The following is a 22,542-nucleotide window of genomic DNA, read 5'->3' as shown; positions in this document are numbered from 1 at the left end:
TTGACAACAAGAAAAGGACAGAAAATCACCAGACCCATCCTCTGAATGTCAGTACAGCAGAACATGATGAATACAGAGTTAAATAGTCAAACATGAAGAATAGGCTGAATTGAGATGAAGACAAAAGGACAGTAAGCATAGAGGAGACTTGGTATGGGGCTCAGGTTGGCTTATCTCTGACACAGCTTTGCACTAGAAGTGTACTTATAGTTGTTAAGGTGACCCGTTCAGTATAATAAAGGTGCATTACCAGGTGATAGGCATACTCCCTTGTAGGAGAACGGCCTTTTTGTTTGTCCTAATTCCTTCATTCCTTACAAATCACCAGCACCAGCATTGAAATAGCCTCAGACTGATATACTGCAATGGTTATTCAGTTGTAGTGACGCACAGAGAGGAGGTACATGTCTAATAGCTGATCAGAGCCAGGGACTTCCTGTCTCACCTGCAGAGTTTGGAGTTGAGGGTGAATTTGCTTGGCTTCCATGTGAGGATGCATTAGCCGCATTCACGGCAGTTCTCGCAGCGTACATGTTGGCTTCTTCTTGGAACTTACCAATGTTTTTCTTGTATCTGATTCTTTTATTCCCAAACCAGTTGGAAACCTGAGCAGACAAACAAGAGAGGGTAGTTTAATGCTCACTAAATCTCAACACACAGAGCCTCTCCACATTTTTGGGGGAGGGTGGGGGGGGGCAAGCATTCAGGGATGTCAGGGTCGTCTTTTTAGCTTAGCCTTAATGGCATGTAACGCTGCAGAGAGGTAGGGGCTACATAGACTGGTGCTGCGAATCCACATTAGTGCCAGAATGGAATGATTGCCAATAACAGTCTCATTATGTCACCATGACTGCAGCTATCATCAGAACTCACGCACGCACCAATCAGTCAACATCCGCTAACACCCATTACTGCTAATGGACTCCCAGATGACGCCAGGGGGGTAATCCCGGCGCTAATGATAAACAACATTAAAATGAAAACCAAATCAATCCTGCAAAGTTTCCAACACACAGAGTAGGTAAACATCTCCTTTATTATGGCCGAGAAACGGAACGTCGACAAATCATTCGGCCGCCGAGCAGCTTCCACAATCAGGCCCAGATGCATCCTCAAATCATTTGGTATAAATTAATGAAACCAATTGAGAAAACAATCCATTCCCAAATGATGGATTCAAAACACAAACTGCTGTTTACCTTGGCGTTGCTTCCCTTATTATCAATTCTCACGGGATTGAAACAACTTGAGCGCTAGAATGCAAAGATGAAAAAACAACCAAAAAACCACCAAAACAAGGTGCCTAAATATTTGACTCTATTTGCTTGTCAGCAGCAACGGCACAAAGATCTCAAGTGTCTTTAGATGTTTGGTAAGTTACTGCCAGATTTATAGTGAACGGTCATTGCACTGCTCATGCCTCAAATGGCTGCAGTGCTACTTTTCAGAGGCTAATGGTCTTGCTAATTACTTCCATATACAGTGGGGCTATTTTCATGACTGATTGACCGATTGGTATTTTTTTTACATTGGTCTTTTTTTTATTAGTCAATTAATAGTTTTGTCAAATGTTTTGATGAGTAGCCAAAATAAGATAAATTTTAGAATCCTGTGAAAGTGATTATATCTACGTATATCCGTTGTGTCAAAGCTCACAGAAGTACTTTTACTAACTCTGGATGTTGTATATTTTGTGTATTATCAGAAAACCTGTTCCACTATATGATTAGATAAGAGCTTTGACAGCAGTGTTGTCTCCAGCCTGCGTTACTTCAATAGAAACAAAGAGTCATTGGTCAAAAATAGCTTTGTCTGGTTTGGATTACAAAACGACAAACTCATGACAAGGCATATATTTATACTTTGAGTCCTTTGTTGTCTCACTGAAAGGTACCGCTGAGAGATTAGAGGAGCTGTCTGCACCAATGACAGTCAGAAAACGTATTATTAGGTTACCGTACTTGCCAAGACGCTCGCAGCCGCTTTCGCAATGGAACTCGTGTTTGTCTCGCTCTTCTGTAACGGTGGCTTTCCTACAGGTGATGTGGTGTGGCGTGCACTGATCTGTGGTGTACCTGGGCAACTGTGATGGCGCACTTCTTCGCCAGCTCCTCTTTAGCCTCCTCGCTGGGGTAAGGGTTACTGAGGTGTGAGTAGAAATACTCGTTCAGGATCTCTGTTGCCTGCTTGTTGAAGTTTCGTCTTTTCCGTCTGCAAAAAAAACAGCATCAGCAAGTTAAAAAACAGGAGCAGAGGCCAGTTTCCATGAATCACAACGGCATAGGGTGGGCAGCGGTGTGTTTTTTTTTTACTAACTAAAACGTTAACCTAATAGTAGACTGGTCTTCTAATACTGGGTCTCTTTAGGTCTCCCCGGTCTTGCTTTGGATGAACATTGTTAGCTTATTGAAAACTACTGCCAAACTAGAAACGTATCCATTTAGCTGCAGTTAACTCTCAGACACTTTGTCAGGACTCTAGAGAACAATTTGGCGCCGAACTGCTTCACTACAGCTGTTTATGAACAACTGAAAAGAAGTGGCAGGAACAATAACGGCACAAAAAGGGCCATTATATTCTACTCAAAATCTACTATTACTGGAAGTAACATGTGAAAAGATTGTGCCAATTAGATAATCATAGATATATAAAACTAAGTAATAATGAACACAGCTATTGGTGTACGTATTCAGATCACAATATACTGAAAGGTAAAGTACATTAGGTTGACATTAAATGTTTGGTCAGATGGTTCTACATTTGAAATAAATTAACAATTTAGATTTAGAGAGTTCTTGTACTTCTTAGTTCTTGTACTTTGTCTGGTTAGTGGTTTGTTAAAAAGAAAAGAATATTCCTTTATATTCTTTAAACCTGCAGCCTTTTTATTGGCCACTTGGTGGCGGCGCAACAAAGCTGTGCGCACAACACTGACATGTAAAGTTGTTGTGGCGAATAGGTTTGCACACAGATGTATATTATTTACACATCTGGCAGACACATAAATGCATTCGAAAAGGGAAGAGAAATATCCGGCACCCATGCAACCAAAACAATGCTGTAATGTTCTCCATGCTTAATGCAAACACATTAACGAGAGCAGCTTTAGAGCGAGTATCACAACAGCATTGTTTTTGACTTCAAAGGTACAGACCAACTGTGTCTAATAGTAAACACACAGATGATCCTTTATGTCCCAGCATGCTCTAAATACATGGCAGCACAGGAACACGGCTGCATTGATCGCACATGAAATACTAACACACATTTTTTCAAAGCTTTCAAAGCCCCCCCCCCCCCCACACACACACACTAACACCTTTTTAAAGCAGACAGATATCACATGCCGATGCCCACGAGTTGACTGACCCTCCATCTCCTGCACCTATCAGGTCATGTGCCACATCTGAAGAGGGCTTTGCATAAGCTGCAGGGGAACCCTGTAAAATCTCTGTGCATGTATCCACTGGTGAGGAGATTTGTGCTAAAATCTCTGTCCCGCACTCCAAAGCCTGCTTGAGAATATGCAAATGTGCACAGCGTGAGCTCCAGCAGCCAGTAGATTAATCAGCGGCGCCGAGCATGGCGGTGCCTCTCAACCAGTGGAAGCTCTCCTCTCCCTCTCCCTTCCCCTCCGCACCGCCACAATCATTTGCAAGAGAATAGATAGGGAGCTTTGTAAGGGAGCGCATGCCTCATTTAAATGTTATGCCTCCGACTCAGACTTTTGAGTGACATTTATCCTCGGAGAAATGTATGCAAATCCAAAGCGTGCATCAAAAGGAACAAGCGATTACATTAAAAAAGGGAAATAGTTAGCGCTGTGGAGCACGCGGTGAACTCTTATTGGCCAGCGTTGCTGGGTATGCTGGTCCAAAAGCATCTGTAGATGCAAACCAGCCCGGTGCGTGTGTGTGTAAGTGGCAAAATGGCATGTGTTACAGCATGTTTATAGCATGATAGGCCTCCTACATCGGCCATTCATATGGATATCAGGCCCGGGAGGTTGTTTTGCAGTAGACGAGCGCGGCCCGCGCACGGAAACGCGCGCGCACTGTCCACGGTGACAAAAGGAAACACACACCTGGCATCGAGGAAGCGGGAGCGCAGGATCATGACTGCCTCGCAGGTGCTCTGCTTGAGCTGCATCTGGATGGAGCTGAACTTGCGGTGGATGATGTTCACCATGCGCTCGATCTCTTTGGGCGAAATTGGCCGCGTGCGCGACTGCTCCCGCAACAGGTTCATCACGTGGGTGGTGAACTCGTTACACGCCTGTGAGGAGGATGCACGTGCACACACATAAACACACAAACACACAGGAATAAATGTTAAAAAAAACAGTAAGACTTTAATTGAGCCAATGTGGCCGTATCAAATCTACCACTGCAGAAACCCACATCGGTACACGCACACACACAGAGAGAGACACACACACACACACACACACACACGTCTTACAGTATTTAATAGTCACATGAAAAAAAAATGTAGTTCTGGGGCAAGCTCTCTCAGAGCCAAGGGGGAATATGAGCGCTGATATATTTCATATTTAACAGAAGTGGTGATGGCAGGGTGTTGAGAGGAACCAATGACAGCTGTTCCTTCTTCTCAGGCGCACTTTCACAGCACAGCCACCCTGAGAGAGGAACACGCCACAACGTTTTTTTCCATTCATCCAGCCCGTGTGACACCAGGCGTGAATCTGCCACGATATTACACTCCCGACTCTGTCTCTTACTGTCTCCTCTTCTTTATTTCCTCTCCTCCCCGTCGATCTCTCTCTGGATTTAGCCGTGTCAGGCTGTGTCTGTGCCTGTCTATCTGCGTGTTCATCTGTCTTACTCGCATGCATCTGAAAGGGACGCCATTGTCATGAATGCATCGGTTATGAAGGCGATGAGAGGAAATCAACTCCAACAGACGTTCAAGACTATACTTGGAAACCGCACAGAGACACACAGCATACTGCATGTGCTGGACTATTCTGGGCTGAGAACACAATCTGAAGGGAATTCTTACCGAGAGGGAAACATTTGAATCTACGAAGGGTTGCGGCCTGATTTAAGGCTGATCCTGCCTCAGCGAAGATAGAAACAGTCTGAAATGTATGTCAAAAGTAAACAGCCATTAACTGACTTTGTATGTGAAGTGTTCTGACTGCATCTTTGGGTTGTTAAAGAGAGGGTGCGTGGAGAACAAAAGCATTGTCAAAGCATATGCCAAGATGGAAGTGAAAGCAAATGACCATCACAATTCCCCAAAAAGCCAAAGTGACAACAAAGAGCGTCTTGTTTTGCCTAACAACTTTAAAATACTCATGATATTATCAAATAAGACAAAGAATAGCAGCGAATCCTCGCAAAAGAGTAGCTGGAACTTTACGTGTTTTGACTTGAAAAATGAATTAAACGGTTATTAAAAGAGTCACCGATCTATTGTCCTGTTAATCGACGTTTAGAAAAATAGTTTCAGCTGTAAATGCTTGGCTTTCATTACACGCCCTAATGGCGAAGCAGTCAGCCAAGAACCATGAAGTGATGCCGGAAAATCCACTGACGTGTTAAAGGGGAAGTCCACAGTTTTTATTTTTATTTATTCTTTCTCACACTGATATCAACTAGGGGTGGGAATCGCCAGAGATCTCGCGATACGATATTATGGCGATACTTGGGTCACGATATTATGGCGATACTTCGATATTATTGCGATACTTTGATATTATCGCGATACTTTCACGATACTGCGATATTCTGAGTATTGTGATAACATATATTGCGATTTATTACTTTTTCAACTTCAAATTATGTCCCCAAAGGAAAACTGTGTCAACAACATGTTTTATCTGAGTTCTTTCTCTGATGTCTCCATCTTTGTTTCGACCAACTTCCTACCAATCACGCACGCAGACCCGGCACCTCTGCTGACCTCACCAGAAAACAACTCAGCGCCATCTAGTGGACTGAAAAAGCAATTGATTTGATTTTTGAAAAAAAAAAAAAAAATAGTTTATATAATAAAGTATCGATACTTGGCGTCGGTGTATCAACATAATATTGCCACGCAAAATATCGCGATACTATGCTGTATCAATTTTTCCCCCACCCCTAATATCAACTGACCCCATCGTCACTTTCATGTTTTTTCATTTTTCTGTCTTCCTTCTGTAAGACAAATGTCTGCTATGACTGAAACAAAGCTTGTTGTCTGTGTTGTAATTAGGAAGAAAACGGTCGTAGTTTATCTTTTGTGGCTCTGGAGGAGCTCCGTTAAGAATTAGAAGTTAACCCTGGAAATATGGTTGATGAATCAAGAAAATAATGGAAGCAGAAAGGGTCAAACATTTGCTTTTTTTCTCTTCTTTATATCATCGTACATGAAAGGTCTTTCGGGTTCTGGATTTACTTGGCAAGGGCGGTCTAAAACAATGGAATAACTATTCTCCAAGTCTGGATGTCTTTGCTGCATCAGTTCTGATCATTAAATTATTTTAATATCGTCCCTCAACTTCATTAATGTTGGAGTACTTTTGTTGCTGTTCCTATTATCTGTGACGAGGGCATTGCTTTAATTGGAGACAAAAAGACGCAATAAAAAAGTCCTATCCGTATTATTAACTCGGTATTATTAGTGCGTCTCGTTCGGTCAGGTCTGCTGTCCTCACCTGTTCGTACTTCTCCAGCTCTGTGTGGTAGATCTGTCTGATCTGGGTCAGCTTCGCCCTGTAGTCCGAGTGCTCCGTGGAGTTGTCCGCCGCCGCCGCTCCCGCCCCCGAGGCCGCCGCTGCAGCCGCCGCCGCCGCCGAGCCTCCGCCTTTCTCCGGGCCGGACACGCCCTCTGCCAGCAGCATGTTGTCCAGGCGCATGAGCTGGGGATCCGGGGGCTCCTCCTCCTGGGCGCCGCGGATACTCAGCACTGTGGTGAGAGCAGAAGGTCAGAGGTCAGTCGTGAAAAGGTCACGCCTACAGTGGCGCGATGCGCCGTAACAAGCTGTCAGCCGGAGAGCTGCAACCACTGCATCCACCAGCTCAGTGTGAGCAATGCAGTATGTTGTAGCAAGGAAAGACACACAAGCAGAGACCGTTAGTGCAAAGTGTGTGTATTAAAAGGGAACTAGGTAAATCTCTACCTGCTGGAGACGCAACTCGGAGGCTGATGATGAAGTTTTGTTCCTCAGTTTTGGCTAAACTTAGTTTTCTCTGTGTGTGTGTGTATATACATCTTTAATACTCCATCCATAGCATTAGGCTCAGTAATTAACCCCAGAACACAAAGCTCTCCGGTCTCCATGAGGATGCTCCGGCGTCATTCACCGTGCAATATTAACCGGATGGCTGATTTAATTAGTGGTGGAACGATTAATCAATGATTTGATCCCAAAGAAGAGTGAATAAAAAAAAAAAAAGCTAAAGTGCCTTCCAATTGTGAGGATTTGATGCTTTTCTCTGGTTGATATCATTGTAAATTCAATATCTTAGTGATTTGGACAAAGCAAGACGCTGAAAGATGTCACTTTGTACTTGAGGACATTTTAAACAAGCGATTAATTGATTAATCGGGAAATCTTTAAGGAAAATGGTCGCAAGTGGCAGCCCTAGATGCAACGAGGTACAGTATCTAGTTATGACGGTTCGTGTTCGGGATTCACATTTATTTGGGGACGTCTTTCCCTCTCTCCTCCATTCTCAGTGCTGCCGGATCCCATAATCCATTTATTTTCTTTGTCTCTCCTGTTTTACTTACTTCCATCTTCTTTATAATGGTTACTGTTAGCATGTCAGTTATTATTCTAAGCATCTATTTGTCATGCTCCTCCTCTATAGCTGCCTGAGTGGTTGCTGTTTGTGTATCCTTTGCAGTCAATTTGACAAGAAAATGTAAAGATAAAGTTCTCTAATACCGTGTCTAGTTTCATCAGTTGAAAAGTGGACACATCGTACAGTGCACTTAATTTGTGTATATTGAAAAATGAAAGAAATATATATATATATATATATATATATATATATATATGTGTGTGTATATATATATATATATATATATATAAATATTATTGGCTTTGATATGGGTCACCTGATGAACAAAATGTTCCTCATCCTTATAACAGAGTGAGAAAAAACCCGGTAATCTTGAGATCCATCAACAATAGGCTGGGTGGATACCGCTGCCTTCCACTAGAGGTCTCCCTTGCCATTCTGTAAAAGACTCAAGTCCCACCTTCCATTTTCTGAGGTGAAAACACTCCCAGCCTCTGACTCTTCCTCCTCCATCTGAGAACCATCCATTTCAATATAAAACACTTTCCCCTGCGTGGAGCGTCGTGCTGCTACTATTCCAAATTATCCCGGTGTGGGTATCGAAAGTGCCTCGACGGCGGCCGGCCACAGGGCTAACGCGACTTCAACCCCCCCCCCCCCCCCCCGTGTGTCGATAGCTGTTTAAAACGCTACCATTTGTCACTTGCCTTGTTGTCATTGAATGAGAAGGGACAGGCAGGGAGCACTTCATTAATTCAGAGACAATGGGAGCGCTTGGTGCATTAACCCCAGACTGCTGTCCGGGTTGGTAGGCCTGGGCAGGGGGTCACTGGGATGAGAATGAGGCCTGCTGTAGTCACACCCCCCCCCCCCCCCCTCCTTGCCTTTAAGTGGGCTAGAAATGCAAATATGGCAACTGTTGGCGAGTGGAAGAGGTCAGGGGTTCAGGCCACCGGCTCAGCAGGAGGTAGATTGAGTGTGGGAGGAGTGTTGGGTGGACAGGGTGGGGGTGTGTGGGGGGGTCCCTTGAGGATGGCGGGACTGTACAAACATCCTGTCTCATTACCCAGACTCCTTCATCACTCCCGTAATGTATCGACGAGCTCAGAGGGGAAAATCTCGGATGGCTTCACACCCACCTCACCTCCGCGGCTGCAAGCTGCGCCATGACCCGATCAAACCCGCTCCATCAGAAACTTTAAACCCGCCTGTCCGCTCTCGTTAACGTACATCAGCAGAGGCCCCCGCAACGACCCTGGCTCCCAAGCACTCACCAGTATGGAGAGGCAGTTTTCCTCTATAGTTACCACCTCATAAATACCGGACTAAAGTGGGTGTTAAAATGAGAGCACACCACGATATCCCATGGAGCAAAAACAAGGAGCTGCGCTTTCTGGAAGTCATTTTCCGTGAGGAAAGCAGCTGCTAGCAGTACATACTTAAAGAAGAAGGAAGAAAACTGACAAAAAGACCACAATAAGATGCTACATTTAGTATTCCAGGGTGGACTAAACACGAGGAAGACTCAAATCTTGATCTCTAAATTCGGCTCACCTGACCCTGCAACTCACATAGGTAGATAAAAAACACAAATGTCAGGGTGGAAGCACGTTTTAGATGTTCCTACCGAAAACAACGAGGCCAGATTTCTTCCCAAACTCATAAAACCTCGAGACTGTCAAATGAAAATGGAACACGAAAAAATCCCTGTGTCCAATAAAAACAAAAGAAAAATGGATTCACGTCTGCCAAGTTCCACCTTAACATTCATGAAGTGTTTATTTCACTTGGCTGGAAGCACCTCCAACATCCGTCTTATAAGAGCGCCCGCTGCAGAAGAAGGTCATTTCTGAGGAGAAACCTCTCGGAAGGCAAAGAGAAAAACACTACTGGGCCAACTTTTAGTTTTTTGATTTTGTAGAAAGATGGACTAAAAAAAGGCTGTGGAAAGCAAACGACTCCATTCAACAGGGCTGGGTATTCAAAGCCGAGCATTATGACTCAAAATAACTTGGTAAACGCGTCTTAAACTGACAATTGACACAAACTGCCGGCACGATCCCCAGGCCTCGCTTGTTGACACGTGTATACCCTCGCTAATCAACATCCTCTCCTCGTTCCCAGCTCCATTCTTGCTGCTGATCCAGCTGTCTTGGAGAGCATCTGTCAGGAGGGACCCAGGAAGGAACAATGCATTACGCCATGTTGGCTGTGTACTGTCATCCCTCATTGACAGCACATTGTCACACTTACACAGTGTCCTCTGAGCTGGCGAACAAGCTAAGTAGCTGCTGCCTATAATATCAGCCCTTCCCGCCGCCTCTTATCGTACGATCTGATGGGCATCCGCTCCGAGTGGGGTTAATGTGGAACCCCGCGGGAAAGGATGCGACGGCGCTTCGTTTTTTAATTTAAGCGACTAATCAGTTTGATCCTCGCAACGACGACAGACATAATGGCAACAATCTCTCGCCTTTGTGACGGGACGTTTCCCCACATGGAGAAAACCTGCAGACCTGCTGATGGAAGCAAACAACGATTTATTCATTCCACCCCTGAACCTAGAGCACATAATTAAAACCATGGAGGGATTATCTCAAACAAATAAAATTACTAAAGAAAAGAAAGGGATCATGTGCCTCCATAAAATTGGCTTTGCTGTGGGTCATAATTACACGACTCAGTGAGGGCCACTTTATTGGCTAATGGCGGCCTAATTGATTCATCCTAATGTTTTTTCCCTGAGCCTTGGGTCTGCTGGGCTCTCCCTGTCCAATAGTGCTGGTGAACTTACTTAGCCACCCGCAGACAAACACTGAAGGTTCTCCCAGGGATAAACAATTGTCTGTGTGTATGCTCGCCTCCCCCCCTCCCCCTCAGTGAACACATATTTTCTGTATGTCTCTAATGGATGCCATTTCCCTCTTGGAGGCGTTTCAAAGATGGCTTGTTGTCAGATGAAGCCTTATTCCTCCCTCCTGTTGTTGACAAGCAATTCTCGCAAGGAGGCAAGCGCCGGGCTTTATTGCTTCACTTTATTCTCTGCGAGTAAAAAAACGTGGGGTTCTTACATTTTGGTTTTTGGTTGCTGATGGATTCACGACTAACGTACAGAACGCAGGACATAGCATTACATGTGTTTCACGGTGCAAATGCATCTCTGCGAACAAGGGATGGAGTCAGGATGGGTGTGCACTGGTCGGTGGGTTTACTGTTCTGTGTACACACACACACACACACACAGAGAAATTGTCACGGACAGGAAAAGTAAAGCGGAGTGGCAGGACATGATGTTTATTTAACCCCACAACATCTGGCCTTTTACAAATCAAATCGATCAAAAAAAGAAAAAAATGAACGGGGCAGTTGGCTTTTGGAGAGGTGGATGTCTGGTTGTTTATCTGGGAATATTTATTTCATTTCCACACTGAGGGGGGAAAGCTTTTGGTCTTTGAGGATAAGCTCGGAATATCATGCTCGGAGATGATTTGCATCCCTATGGCAGCCTGCCTAAACCGCCCTTCTTCCCTCCCGTTGCTTGTTTTTAGCAAGCACATGTGTAACACTCTCCCCATATATTAGTCATCCGAGAAGATTGGCTCGCGGCCTCATATGAAGACGGGCGTGTGTATTAAAATATTAATTGAACGACGAGCAGCGGAGATGGATCATCTCAGAATACAGGGAGAGTCTTAATTGAACAAAGACCATAGAATAAACTCTCTCTGAGGGGGATGAACCGTGGCAAAATAAAAGTGGGTTGGCAGCCCTGGGCTAGCATCATAACTGGCCTCTGTGGAGAAACATCGTCACTGGGGGACGGACACAGGTCACAGATTGTCACATCATCTCTCGCCATACGTGACAGAAGTTAGTGTGAGAAATATTAGAATTGACAGCAAGTACAAGCAAGATCCAGGTCTAAAAATACGCTTTTTGAGTCAGACAATATTTGGGATGATATCAAAAGCTTGTCAGGGGATTAAGATTTCTTCCAGGACACTGCTTGCATCTTCAAAATGATTGAGTTTCTTTTTTTTTTTGTGGCATAACAATATCCGACTCAAAAGAGTTGCAGCACACCATGCTCTGCAGTCCAGATATCTTATCCTATCAGATTAACGGAGGCAAATGGCAGGCTGTCAAAAACCATTACTGTATGTAATCCCCTTCTAGATTTCGAAGGCATGTCGACAGGGACTGTTGGCATGGCAGCCTGTCGTGGCGATTGGGTTATTGGGGGTGGGCGGGTGGGGAGCCTGATGTTTAATTAATGATGTTGGGCTGTTCTGTCACAGTTAGCGAGATGGACGGCAAAACATAAAGCCCTCTGACAGAGATTGGGCACCTCGGTTCGAACTGGCTGACACCTTTTGTGAGGCCCTCCGTTCTTCACCCAGACGCTGAAATGTGATCCGCAGTGTTACATCACAGGTAGCAGGACGGGGAGAGTCGGCCCAAAGTGACACGCGATGCCGGTCAGGTGACAGCGTGTCCAGGCAGATCAACAACGCCTGGCTTGACATTTTCTAAGAGCGCTTTGAGTAGAAAGGCAAAGGGCACGACACTTTAAAGTGACAGCCTTTGATGGTTTCTTATCAGGCATTCTGTTCTGTTGCTGAGCAATCAGCCAATCGTAGCTTATTAAAACTTTCGCTGTGTCAGGTTGGTCTTTCCTGTAAAACAAAAATAAATACCTCTGGCGCAAAGGAAGTGATGCTTCCTGTGTTTGCAGCAGCAGCAAAAGTGTTTTGTTGGGGGGGGGGGGGGGGGGCGGTTGTTAGCATTAGCAGCAACCACCATCATGGCAAAAAACAAAAACATTAGGCTGGTACCCAACAGGGCTGTCAATTTTTATTTGTAATTCAAACTACTGTTCAAACATGGGGAATAGATGTGATGTTAATGCTCTGCTGGACATGAAACGTCAGTGGAGCCTACAGGCTAGGCTATCATTGTTTTTGGTAACACACCATGGTGAACACCGCAAAAAGTCATGTGAGGAAGCATGATGGACTCCTTAACATAGATGGACAAAAGGTGGCTCATGGTGAGACTGTTTGCTGGCTTTGTTAAGTGCTGCTAATAGTAACGTCAGCTTGTCACTCAGTGAGGCAAAACAAAGGCACTTTTTTCCAGGAAAAAAGACGTTAGCATTCATCAGGCAACAGTCGTGTTTGCTAGTAATGCATAATATTCGTCACATCCAAGATATTTACAAGATTGAAAGAGAATGTGGCATATTCCCATGTAAAAAAAAAAACATTGTAAAATATTATTTGATAGTAATAATACTATTACTGAATCCCCCATCAGTTGTGGTACTGATCAATATTGAGTGGATTTACCAGAGACAAGTATCTTTTTTTATCAATTGTACAAACATGTAGCTAGCTTTACATTAGTTTGTGAATTCACAAAAAAAGGTGACATTTGCAGTGCTGACACTAAACATTCAAGTGCATAACCTGTCTGTGTCGACACCAGACTTGAATTATTAATGCTTTCATGGCTTCCTGTGTAGTAAACACAGTTGCATAAGATATCTATTATCACTGCGGAGTGATACATTTTGGAGTTATCAAAACAAAATCAGCACTCTGTTCAAATAAATGGGTCTGGTCGCGAGTGTTAACGGCGACCTTCGGCATGTGGTCATACCTTTTCCAAACAGAGTCATGATGTAATCTTGCCTCGAATAATCAGTCCATCCTCAAAGACAGTCCGGCGGGCGGGTCTGATGAAAGCCAAATGCTTTTGCATAATTAACCCTTTCTGGTCAGGCTGCGGTCGGCCTTGTCTGCTTGAATTTACAGTGACAGCCCCGGCCCTATTTGTTTGCACTGGTGCTTCAGTGGGCACACTTCATTGTGGCTTCGGCAGTTAATAAATCACAGTAGAAGCCCCCTCTCTCGACGCCAGCCTGTGCTACGGTGGTCCTGTCACAAGGCAGGCACCAGCGCCGAAGCGACAGCTACATGCTAATTCGACATCGGCATAATTCATTATACAGTCGCAAGTGTACTGGAATGGAAAGAGAACCAACATACACCAGGAGGAAGACGACAGGCATCAAACTGTTAAATCCTGCTCCCCTTAAGTCCCCTCTGTTTGCCTTTGTAAAGGCTCAAGTCTTTAAACTCCTGCCAGCACTATAAGATGATATACAACTTATTAGATATGCACAAAAAGAGCTTTGGGATGTGCAAAGAATACAATCATTTTACCGCATTGTCTTTCAAAGTGTAGCCACAAAGTCGTGTAATTCATTTTAGGGAAAAAAGGTTAACCGACAATATCAAAGAGGTTAATGGACAATGAAGACAATTAAGAAGCAACTGAGCTCCTTAAAATAACTCTGTTCTTCAAAAGGAAATCTGCCTTTGTTATGAAATATGATAATCTATACAGCCACTTCCTGTAAGTCATGCAAAAGCCAATGTAAAACGACATATCAAAAGGTAGAACGGGAGCTGTTGCACGAAAGGGGAAATTAACAAAAAGATAAAGAGTCAATTAAAGCGATAAGGCCTTGTGCTCTTCAGAGGGTGAAAACCAAGGGGAGTGGAGCTGACAGCCTTCACATTAAAGCGCCGCGCTGGCATCTCATCCGCTGTGTGGCCCCTCCACTTTGTAACCACCAGTTCAGAGGAGAAAGACGCAGCGTAGTCTTTTGTTAAGAAATACTACACACACACACACACACACACACGCACGCACACACGCTGTCATCTGCAGATACCACTAATGAAGGTAATTAGAATTAGGTCCACCAAGGCCTGAGGGCCACTAGTAATGCACGCTTAGTCTTTGCTACACTGGACACACATTTAAAAAAAAGGTTGTTTTTTTTTACATTTCTAATCATTCACTTCTGTCTGACACTTGTTTCAATGCAACTTTTTTTCGAAAGAAGAATGCTCGGCTTTACGCCATCTCACTAAGGATTAAGGATGAAGTGACACCATCAGCCTCAGGCTCTTGTTCCGTCAATGTCTTCAAAGCCATTTGAAGTGACCCTTTAAAATCAATACGCTGCCTTCTTGATGTACCCTCAACACGGGTTGCATACGTCTATGAGTTTGAATTTGACCAAAGGTGATTTTCCTTTCTCAAATTTCTAGAGGAAAATGATCTCACAAGAAAAACTGTAAAAGAAAAACTGTAAAAGAAAATCCTACAAATAATGCAATTTTGTGTTGCATAAATATTTTTTTCTTGAGCATGGAAGTTCCTCGTTCTTGGTAATAATACTTTGATAAAATAATCTTAGCTCAAGGTCTACTTACTAGCTTTTCCCGAGGCTTTCAAACACATCTCTGGGTCTTCCCCAGCCTCCATCCATTGCAACCCTGTCTCCAATAGCGTTCCCATACAACTCAACTGTGTTTCCAGGGACGTGTGTTTTCTCCAGGATTACTGTTTTAAACACATGGTTGACGTTATGAAGTAAAACAAAACTACTTGTTTAGGTTTGGTTTAAAATAAGTACGTTTGTGATGTAATTTAAGGGTTAGGGTTGACTAGTATGGACCTCTTTGTGGTACTCTGCTCTGGCATAGGGCAATGCTTGTTGTTTTCTGCATAGTTGGTGTCCATGTTATTGCCATCCTACAATATTACAGTATTCTATATATTCTACCAAGAACACGTTCAATCACAAATACAGTATAGTCTGTATGTGTGCAATCTTGTGCAGCGGCTTTGTTGTCAGCCTCATCCCGGACCCCCTGATGTCCCTGTGATTCCCTTGTCAGTCCGTGTTAATGGAACTCGCAGCGGTTACGCTCCTTCACATTCTTATCTCCCGTAGCAGGACAGTCGCACAGCCCAGCGGTGTCTGTTTAGCCTCGGCTGACCAGTAGACAACTGCTGCGTTGAATATTGACAACGTCTCTCCTGTCAGCAAGAAAATATGTTCGGGACGACTCCTGTTTGGGAATGCTGAGGCTCAAGCGATCGGCGCGGTACCTTCGGTACAAATTGGGCCTGTGCTGTTTGACCAGCATGAACTGATGCAGGGAGTTATTCGAGGTTTACGTCATTGGACTGGTGTGCTCATGAGTAAAAAAGCTACAGCGTAAACCCAGAGAAACGCCCACGACCGGGAAGCCCGGCAGCCTCCAGCTCCATCCCTTTCCCGTCTATCCGACTACACACACTTGTGTGGCATTTTTCAACCGTGCGCAGCTCCCCTACTGCCAACCAGTTTATGTAAAAGTGATTAACAGTAATTAATCCTTAATCACCATGATTAGCCAAGTCGCAGTAAATTAAGCCACATCTGGAGCAGCTGAGGGCTTCGCGAGTGGCAGCAGGCATGCTGAGTGTGAATGCCACCGTTGACTGAGGTCCACCTGAAACACACAGCACAAGGCTCATCTCCGCTGTGCTGCTCGGACTTTGTGCTTCGTTTCTCCGTTTATGTGGCTGAAAACCTCACAACCTAATTCGTAGACCAGCTATGTTTGTGTAAGTGGCTACAACTCATTTCTCGACTACATGTTACATTATGTAAACATTCCGTTTTCTTGAAATTCGTTATGTAACCAGCCTGTCAGTGTGAATGACAAGAGGTGTTGGTTAATTGCAAACATCTAAAGAAAGTCACACTCATTTCAACCACCCCCCCCCCCCCCCCCCACCAAATTCTGTTCTCAAATTGAACACTTCTAAAGTTTCTTTAAATGTTTAACAGTTACTTTTCCAAAAATGTATAAGGCACTCTTTGTAATCCAGATGACCCACTCATCAGGTTGTGATGAAATTAGATCCACTGCGCAGCACTTATTTAAACAGAAAATGCGTCACTTTTAAAGCTGGTTGCTGACGAGCATCGTCAGAGTCTGGTGCGTAAAACGCATCGAGGCTACATTGCATCACTTTCAGCAAAGTTAACGGGGGAACAATGAGGGCAATACAGCATCACCCATCTATTTAATCTGAATATTCTCTGGTCTAGCTCGGCTCAAAGCACAAAAACACAGAACCCGTCGGCACGTTGTGGCCAATCCTCGCTGAAAAGCGCTTCTAGAAAGTTTTTTGACATCCATCATTTGCGTGTCTCACGGAACAGACATGCTTCCGTTTGATTAAATGTTTCAATTCACACTGGCTCTTGAGTCGTGCGTCTGAAGAGACCCCCTGCTTGTTTTGTTACCCTTCAAGTCTATTTTTGTCAAATTTAGTGAAGCGTAAGACTGCTGTTGAAATCACACAAATATCCGGCCGTAAACATCCCTTTAGTGTCGTTCTCCAGTTAGCTTGTCGTTGTTTGTAAACGATACCGACAATCAAACACAGGACTTTCACCCAGGGGACTGCTGTTCATGTCCTATGTGGAACCAAAAGTCAACATTGACTTATTTTACTGTACATTTGTCATATAACTTGCGTACTTAACTACGTAGGCTTACGTAGCAAGCATACTTATTTGAACCCCAACCACTATGTTTTCCTGAACCTAATCAAGTAGTTTTTTTTACCTTAACCTGAAGTTGTTTAGTTTCAATTTACAACATTAAATTTCACTTTCATAACGTGGGAGGTGCAGTTTGGCCCATCTGGAGCATGAGCACTAGAGGTGCAACGGATTACAAAACTCACGGTTTGGATCGTATCACGGTTCAGAGTCACGGATCGGATCAGCACAAAAGAAAAAAGGGAGCAAATATTCTTTCACTCTCTGTTATACTTTTAGAGATCCCTGATCCGCCAATACTAATTGCATTTGCTGCAGATTGGCTCACCAACACTACATTTTTCGAGATTACATGTGACCACATCATGATAACGTTATAATTTACCTTCGCCCAATACTCATTTTCCCTGAACAGAGCCTGAACGCATCATAATGTAACTGAATGGAACCTTCGCTTAGCCGTTAGCGGTGCTGCCATCGTTACTAGCTCCCCTCCTGTCAATTAAAACACAAATGTGTTGTTTACAATGTGACATTATCAGAGATCGGCGACTAGAAAAGCATAAATGCCGATGTCCTGATTACATATTGTACTGAATATTTACTGATAGCCAGTACAACTTTATTTCCCACTGTGATGGTTAACGTTGAACTGTGTAATTAATTAATTAAGGGGGGGATCCGTACGGATCTCGGATCAACAGTGTTCCTTTACACCACTAACCAAAACGGTAGTGATAACATTCAAAATGGGTGAACTGATACCGATACATATTCATTTTTCTTTTGCATGAACACATAACATTAGCAAACATTGATAGGATCCTATGAATCATTTTCTAAAGATTTGACTAACATATGTCCTGAGTCAAAAACATTGTTCTCTGTTACACAAACATCTGTACGTAATGGACACTGTTTCTAAATCTTGAGCATTTCTGTACAGCACTATTCACTGATTTACTTATTGGACTATGATACCTATATATCTGCGATGAGCTGAATATATCTGCCGTAAGTGTTATTAGCCATCCAAACGTGAGCCCAAATATGAGCAAATTGAATCTACAAATGAGTGCATAGAAGGAGTGACATCTCTGTATGATGATATGGTGGTTTGCATCCTGTTATCTTACCTGCTGCATATATATATATATATATATATTATATATATATTATATATCTTAAAGCCTGCTGTGGATTACTGAAAATGAAACTAATCTAAATAAAACTATTTAGTATGAGACATTCAGCATTTCTTTGCTGTTGAGTAACTATGTTCGTCTTAAATTCACAAATAGGGGAATATAAATAAGATAAATCAGACATACATATACAGTATATGTATTTAATTTATATAACTTGTATATATATATATATATATATATATATATATATATATGTATGTGTGTATGTATGTATGTATGTGTGTGTGTGTGTGCATATAATACGATTAGGTTCATGAATAAATGATTTCTGAACACATCTTCAGATACATTTTAAGGAAATCCGTGGCGACTAAAACAGCCCTCCAACAGACCAAGAAACTGACCTTCAATATCTACAGTAAACAGACACCAGATCAGATTCCCCACACACACACACACACACACACACACAGTCCCAGTGCCCTGTGTGTACCCGCACTGCATTGTTGATTGGCTGAGTTGCCTGAAGAAGTCTCGTGTGTAGCTACGTAGCGTCTGTAGCTTTCTTTTGCTTTGTTTTCCTGCCAGATAAATGATGCAGGAGGACTGGTCATGCGCCGGGGAGCGGGTTCCATCACAGCGGGTGTGCTGCTCCTCTTAGCCCAATGTTTCTCTTGTGGCCCCCTGGAGAGCTTCCTCCCCGCGCCCCAGTCTCTCCCTGTTACACAGCTCCAGATTAATTACACACTTTAATGAGCTGAATTATTAATGGGGCTCTTACTTGGCAGTTTAAGGAAATGCAGAGGAGAAGACGGCATTGAGCGTCGGGAACCGGGGTTCTCATTAAAACATCACACAACGCCTTTGGGACTGGTGTTATTTAGCCGGAGAAACGATGGGATTTGGTGTCTTATACAGTGTGTGTGTATATATATATATATATATATATATATATATTAAAGGGGAAGCTGCTTGAGTTTGAATCCAAAGCGAGAGATGGAGAGAAGAGGGCTGCAGAGGCTCGTGCACCACATTATGTCATTATGATTGCAGGCCTGAGGAAAATGAAAGGCCATCTAATGCAGCCGTTGGAAAAGCTTCCCTCTCTGATTGTTCAGCACAGATGGGAGCAATAATATCTGAAATGAGGTGGACTAAAGCGGAAGTGAAACGAATGAAGAGAGAATATGTCTCATTCCCTTTTCCTCCCTCCATAGGGACGCTTTTCTAAAAAATGTTTTATCCCACACGACTGTTAACAGTTACGGCGGCGAGGATGTTCATCAAAATCAGGAATGTGGGAAATAGTCGTTTTGAAAGCTGCAGGAAAATGAGATTATTCACATAATATCACACTTGCTGATAAGAGAAAATCGCACAGTGAAGAGACAGGAAATGAAACCAGGAAACAAGTTCCAGAGTTGTTCCTGTGAGTCTAAATTTATATATTTCTGCTGGAGGGAAATTCAATCACCTCACCGTGTCTAAGTATGGTGTGTGTGTGTGTGTGTGTGTGTGTGTGTGTGTGTGTGTGTGTGTGTGTGCGTGCATGAGTGCTACAACGTCAGGATCGTGTCCAACACAGCGAAGCATTGTCAAAGCTCACATATAAGATCTTACAGGGTTGTAAAAGAACAGACAAAGGCGATTTGTTCTCTAAATGCACTTTAATGTGTCACGGAAACAGAACTCTTCTCTGTTTTTGTGTGTTTTTCAGTTGTTTCTTTTGACAAAGCATTTTTACCAAGAAGCTGCTCACATTTCCGGTGTGATGATTGTGTTCATCAGACAGGTTTTGCTGTGATGGCTGCTGCACTAACACGAGCCAAACGCCTATATGTATATATATATGTGTACAAGCTGCTGCCAGTGCCGACTGTTCCCGGTGTTTGGGAGGAAACAATAACGGCCTCACCGCACAGTCAGATTGCATTACAGCCCAGACGCTCTGCACGGCGATAGGACTCTGAATGGATTTTGGCTTTACTGCCATATTTGGGGGAGACACTTCAGAGGAACCGATGAAAAAGCGCCTGACAAATAAGATGGGAAATCTGGCTGAAGGTTTTCGCCTCCGCGCACCCCACCCCCAGTGATACAGCACATTAACACACCGATTAGTAATCACTGTGAGGAGTAATCAGGTGACCTAGAATGGCCTGGGTGGCAGGCGTGCGGATGGGACGGTGTCTTTGTGCAGCCCCAGACACAAAGCCCCCCCGGGGACACTGCTACCACAGCACAGCTACATCCCCCCCCCCTCCCCTCCTTGTAGCCACGATGAGAAGCACACAAGTTCCTGCTCGACAAAAAATGGCCTGAGCGGCTCATTACGTGGGTCCTATTTGGGTCAGGGAGCAGATGCAGATGTAGGTCAGAAGGAACCCCTGTTGTCAATCAAGAAAGACAAGAGAAAAGGACGGAGCAGTGGAGGAGAGAGAGAGTGTGTGTTACTCCCCCGGTGAGAGGGAACGCACCTGCTGCTCTCCACAGCCCCATCCCTCAGGACAGAGGGGTATCTAAATGATATGCAGAGGGAGGGGGAGTGGTGCTTGGCTTCGATGGGGAAACTTAATTAGAGTCATGCTAGTGAGGTTCATTTGAGCGAACTGACGCGAGCGAAAAATCATTCAAAAAAAGAAACCGTCGGATCCAACATGAAGCTCCGGTTTCAGTCTGGTGCCACTGGACCATACATCACCAGAGCACCGACGGAGCCCTCTCCCATCTAGCCCTTCCTGCATGTCTTGCAGTGGGAGGACGAGGTTGGTCTGACCTACATGCTGCAGACCTCCAGAGAGGCCGGGATCTAACTCCTCCACCCACCTGGAAGGGAGTGAACCGTACACTTTAAGTCACCTTGAAGCAAGACGCGCCGTCACATTATTTCCATGCTTCCTTGGAGATATGTTTCTTTTTAAGCGGCAGAAATGCTGAAGTACATCATCTCTTCTTCTTACTCTTGTGCTTTTGGCCAATTCCAGCTCCGCTCTGAAAATCTCAGCGGTCGGCTCCTCCAACAACTCTGTAGCACTTCATTTCCCCTCACACTGAGCTCAGATGCAGCGCTAACTGCCGAGAGCTTGACACTTGTCTGAATAATGTTATGCTAATGCTGCAGTGTACCTGTATTTACCCCTAAGTGCAGCAAGCAATCTGTTGATTGCGAGAAAGCAATTTTCCCTGAAAGAGGGGGGAGAGCGGGCGGGCGAGAGAGACGGAATGAGAGGGTAACAAGAGATTCTTTAAGCTGCGGCAAAAGCAATTTGCAGAGGGCGACAATTTTCTCTGGCTGTGAAAGGAGCGCTCTCTCTAATTGTGCCTACGCAGAGCCATCAAGATGGGGATATGGAAAATAGCAGAGCGGCCTCGCACGTATCCCAGAGCAATTCGGAGGGATGAGCAGGGAAACAGACATAAAACCTCCCTTTTTATTTGGTCAAATAAATCGAGATGCCCTTTCGTTCTGTAGATTATGAAAAAACAGACTAGCTCACGCAGACCCGGGAACAGCTCGGGTTACATTGTGCTTCCCAGCTCAGGCTAATTACTCTGAGGACTCCACATTATATGTAATGAACTACAAGCAACCATAATGACATGTATGGGAGAGAATGGCCTCCATCTCCCTGCTGTTGTTTCCTTTTCTCACGCACAGGCAATAACGCAACTCCAAAACGCTACAATGATGAATGAGGACATTGTCCTTTTTTAAAATGTTTGTTGGTCCTTTTGTTGCCCGAGAAGGCAGATGTAGAAATTAATTGCTCTTTCTGACAAAGAGTAGCTGGTGTGTGTGTGTGTGCGTGTGTGTGTGTGTGATGGGGTGACAAGGCTTCTAAAAATAAAGCAGCAGAACCTTGTGTGTGGTGCCAGATTGGGCTCGGTGCTGCGCTCGTCTCGCTCTGGCTCGACTTCTATCTGCCCGTGTGATAAAGCTGCTAACAGGCCTTTATCGGGGAGCAAGGGGAAATATGCTCCTGCCAGATTAGGCCCCAGACTCTGCCAAGGTTATAAACAGCCTGTTATCTGTGTCCCAAACAGAGTAATCCACGCTCTATCAGCACCCAAACATATGGGCCACACAGAGCCGAGATAGCCTCTGATGGACACTTGGTTTTAATTGCAATGAGATCCAGCGGAGCATCTCTGGGAGAGGGGAGAGAAAAAAGGACATAAAAAAAGGACTGTTTTTGTGGACATGTCCCAGCCCCGG

The 22,542-nt window shown here is 44.2% G+C and overlaps 1 protein-coding gene across 1 annotated transcript in view; it reads right to left on the bottom strand.

Annotated features, from left to right (window-relative positions):
- Window positions 1-22,542, bottom strand: part of LOC306776136 (pre-B-cell leukemia transcription factor 1-like) — a 61,448-nt gene that overhangs the window by 7,820 nt on the left and 31,086 nt on the right. Inside the window, exons 3-6 of the mRNA XM_079266738.1 lie at window positions 6,665-6,915; window positions 4,085-4,275; window positions 2,076-2,211; window positions 446-605 (exon numbers count right to left, since the gene is read on the bottom strand). Coding sequence (XP_079122864.1) covers window positions 446-605; window positions 2,076-2,211; window positions 4,085-4,275; window positions 6,665-6,915 — 738 coding nt within the window. The remainder of the gene's footprint in view (window positions 1-445; window positions 606-2,075; window positions 2,212-4,084; window positions 4,276-6,664; window positions 6,916-22,542) is intronic.

This window comes from Melanostigma gelatinosum, assembly GCF_949748355.1.
Source record: "Melanostigma gelatinosum genome assembly, chromosome: 4".
NCBI classification, from domain to species: Eukaryota; Metazoa; Chordata; class Actinopteri; order Perciformes; family Zoarcidae; genus Melanostigma; species Melanostigma gelatinosum.
This window is presented reverse-complemented; position numbering and strand designations above follow the sequence as displayed.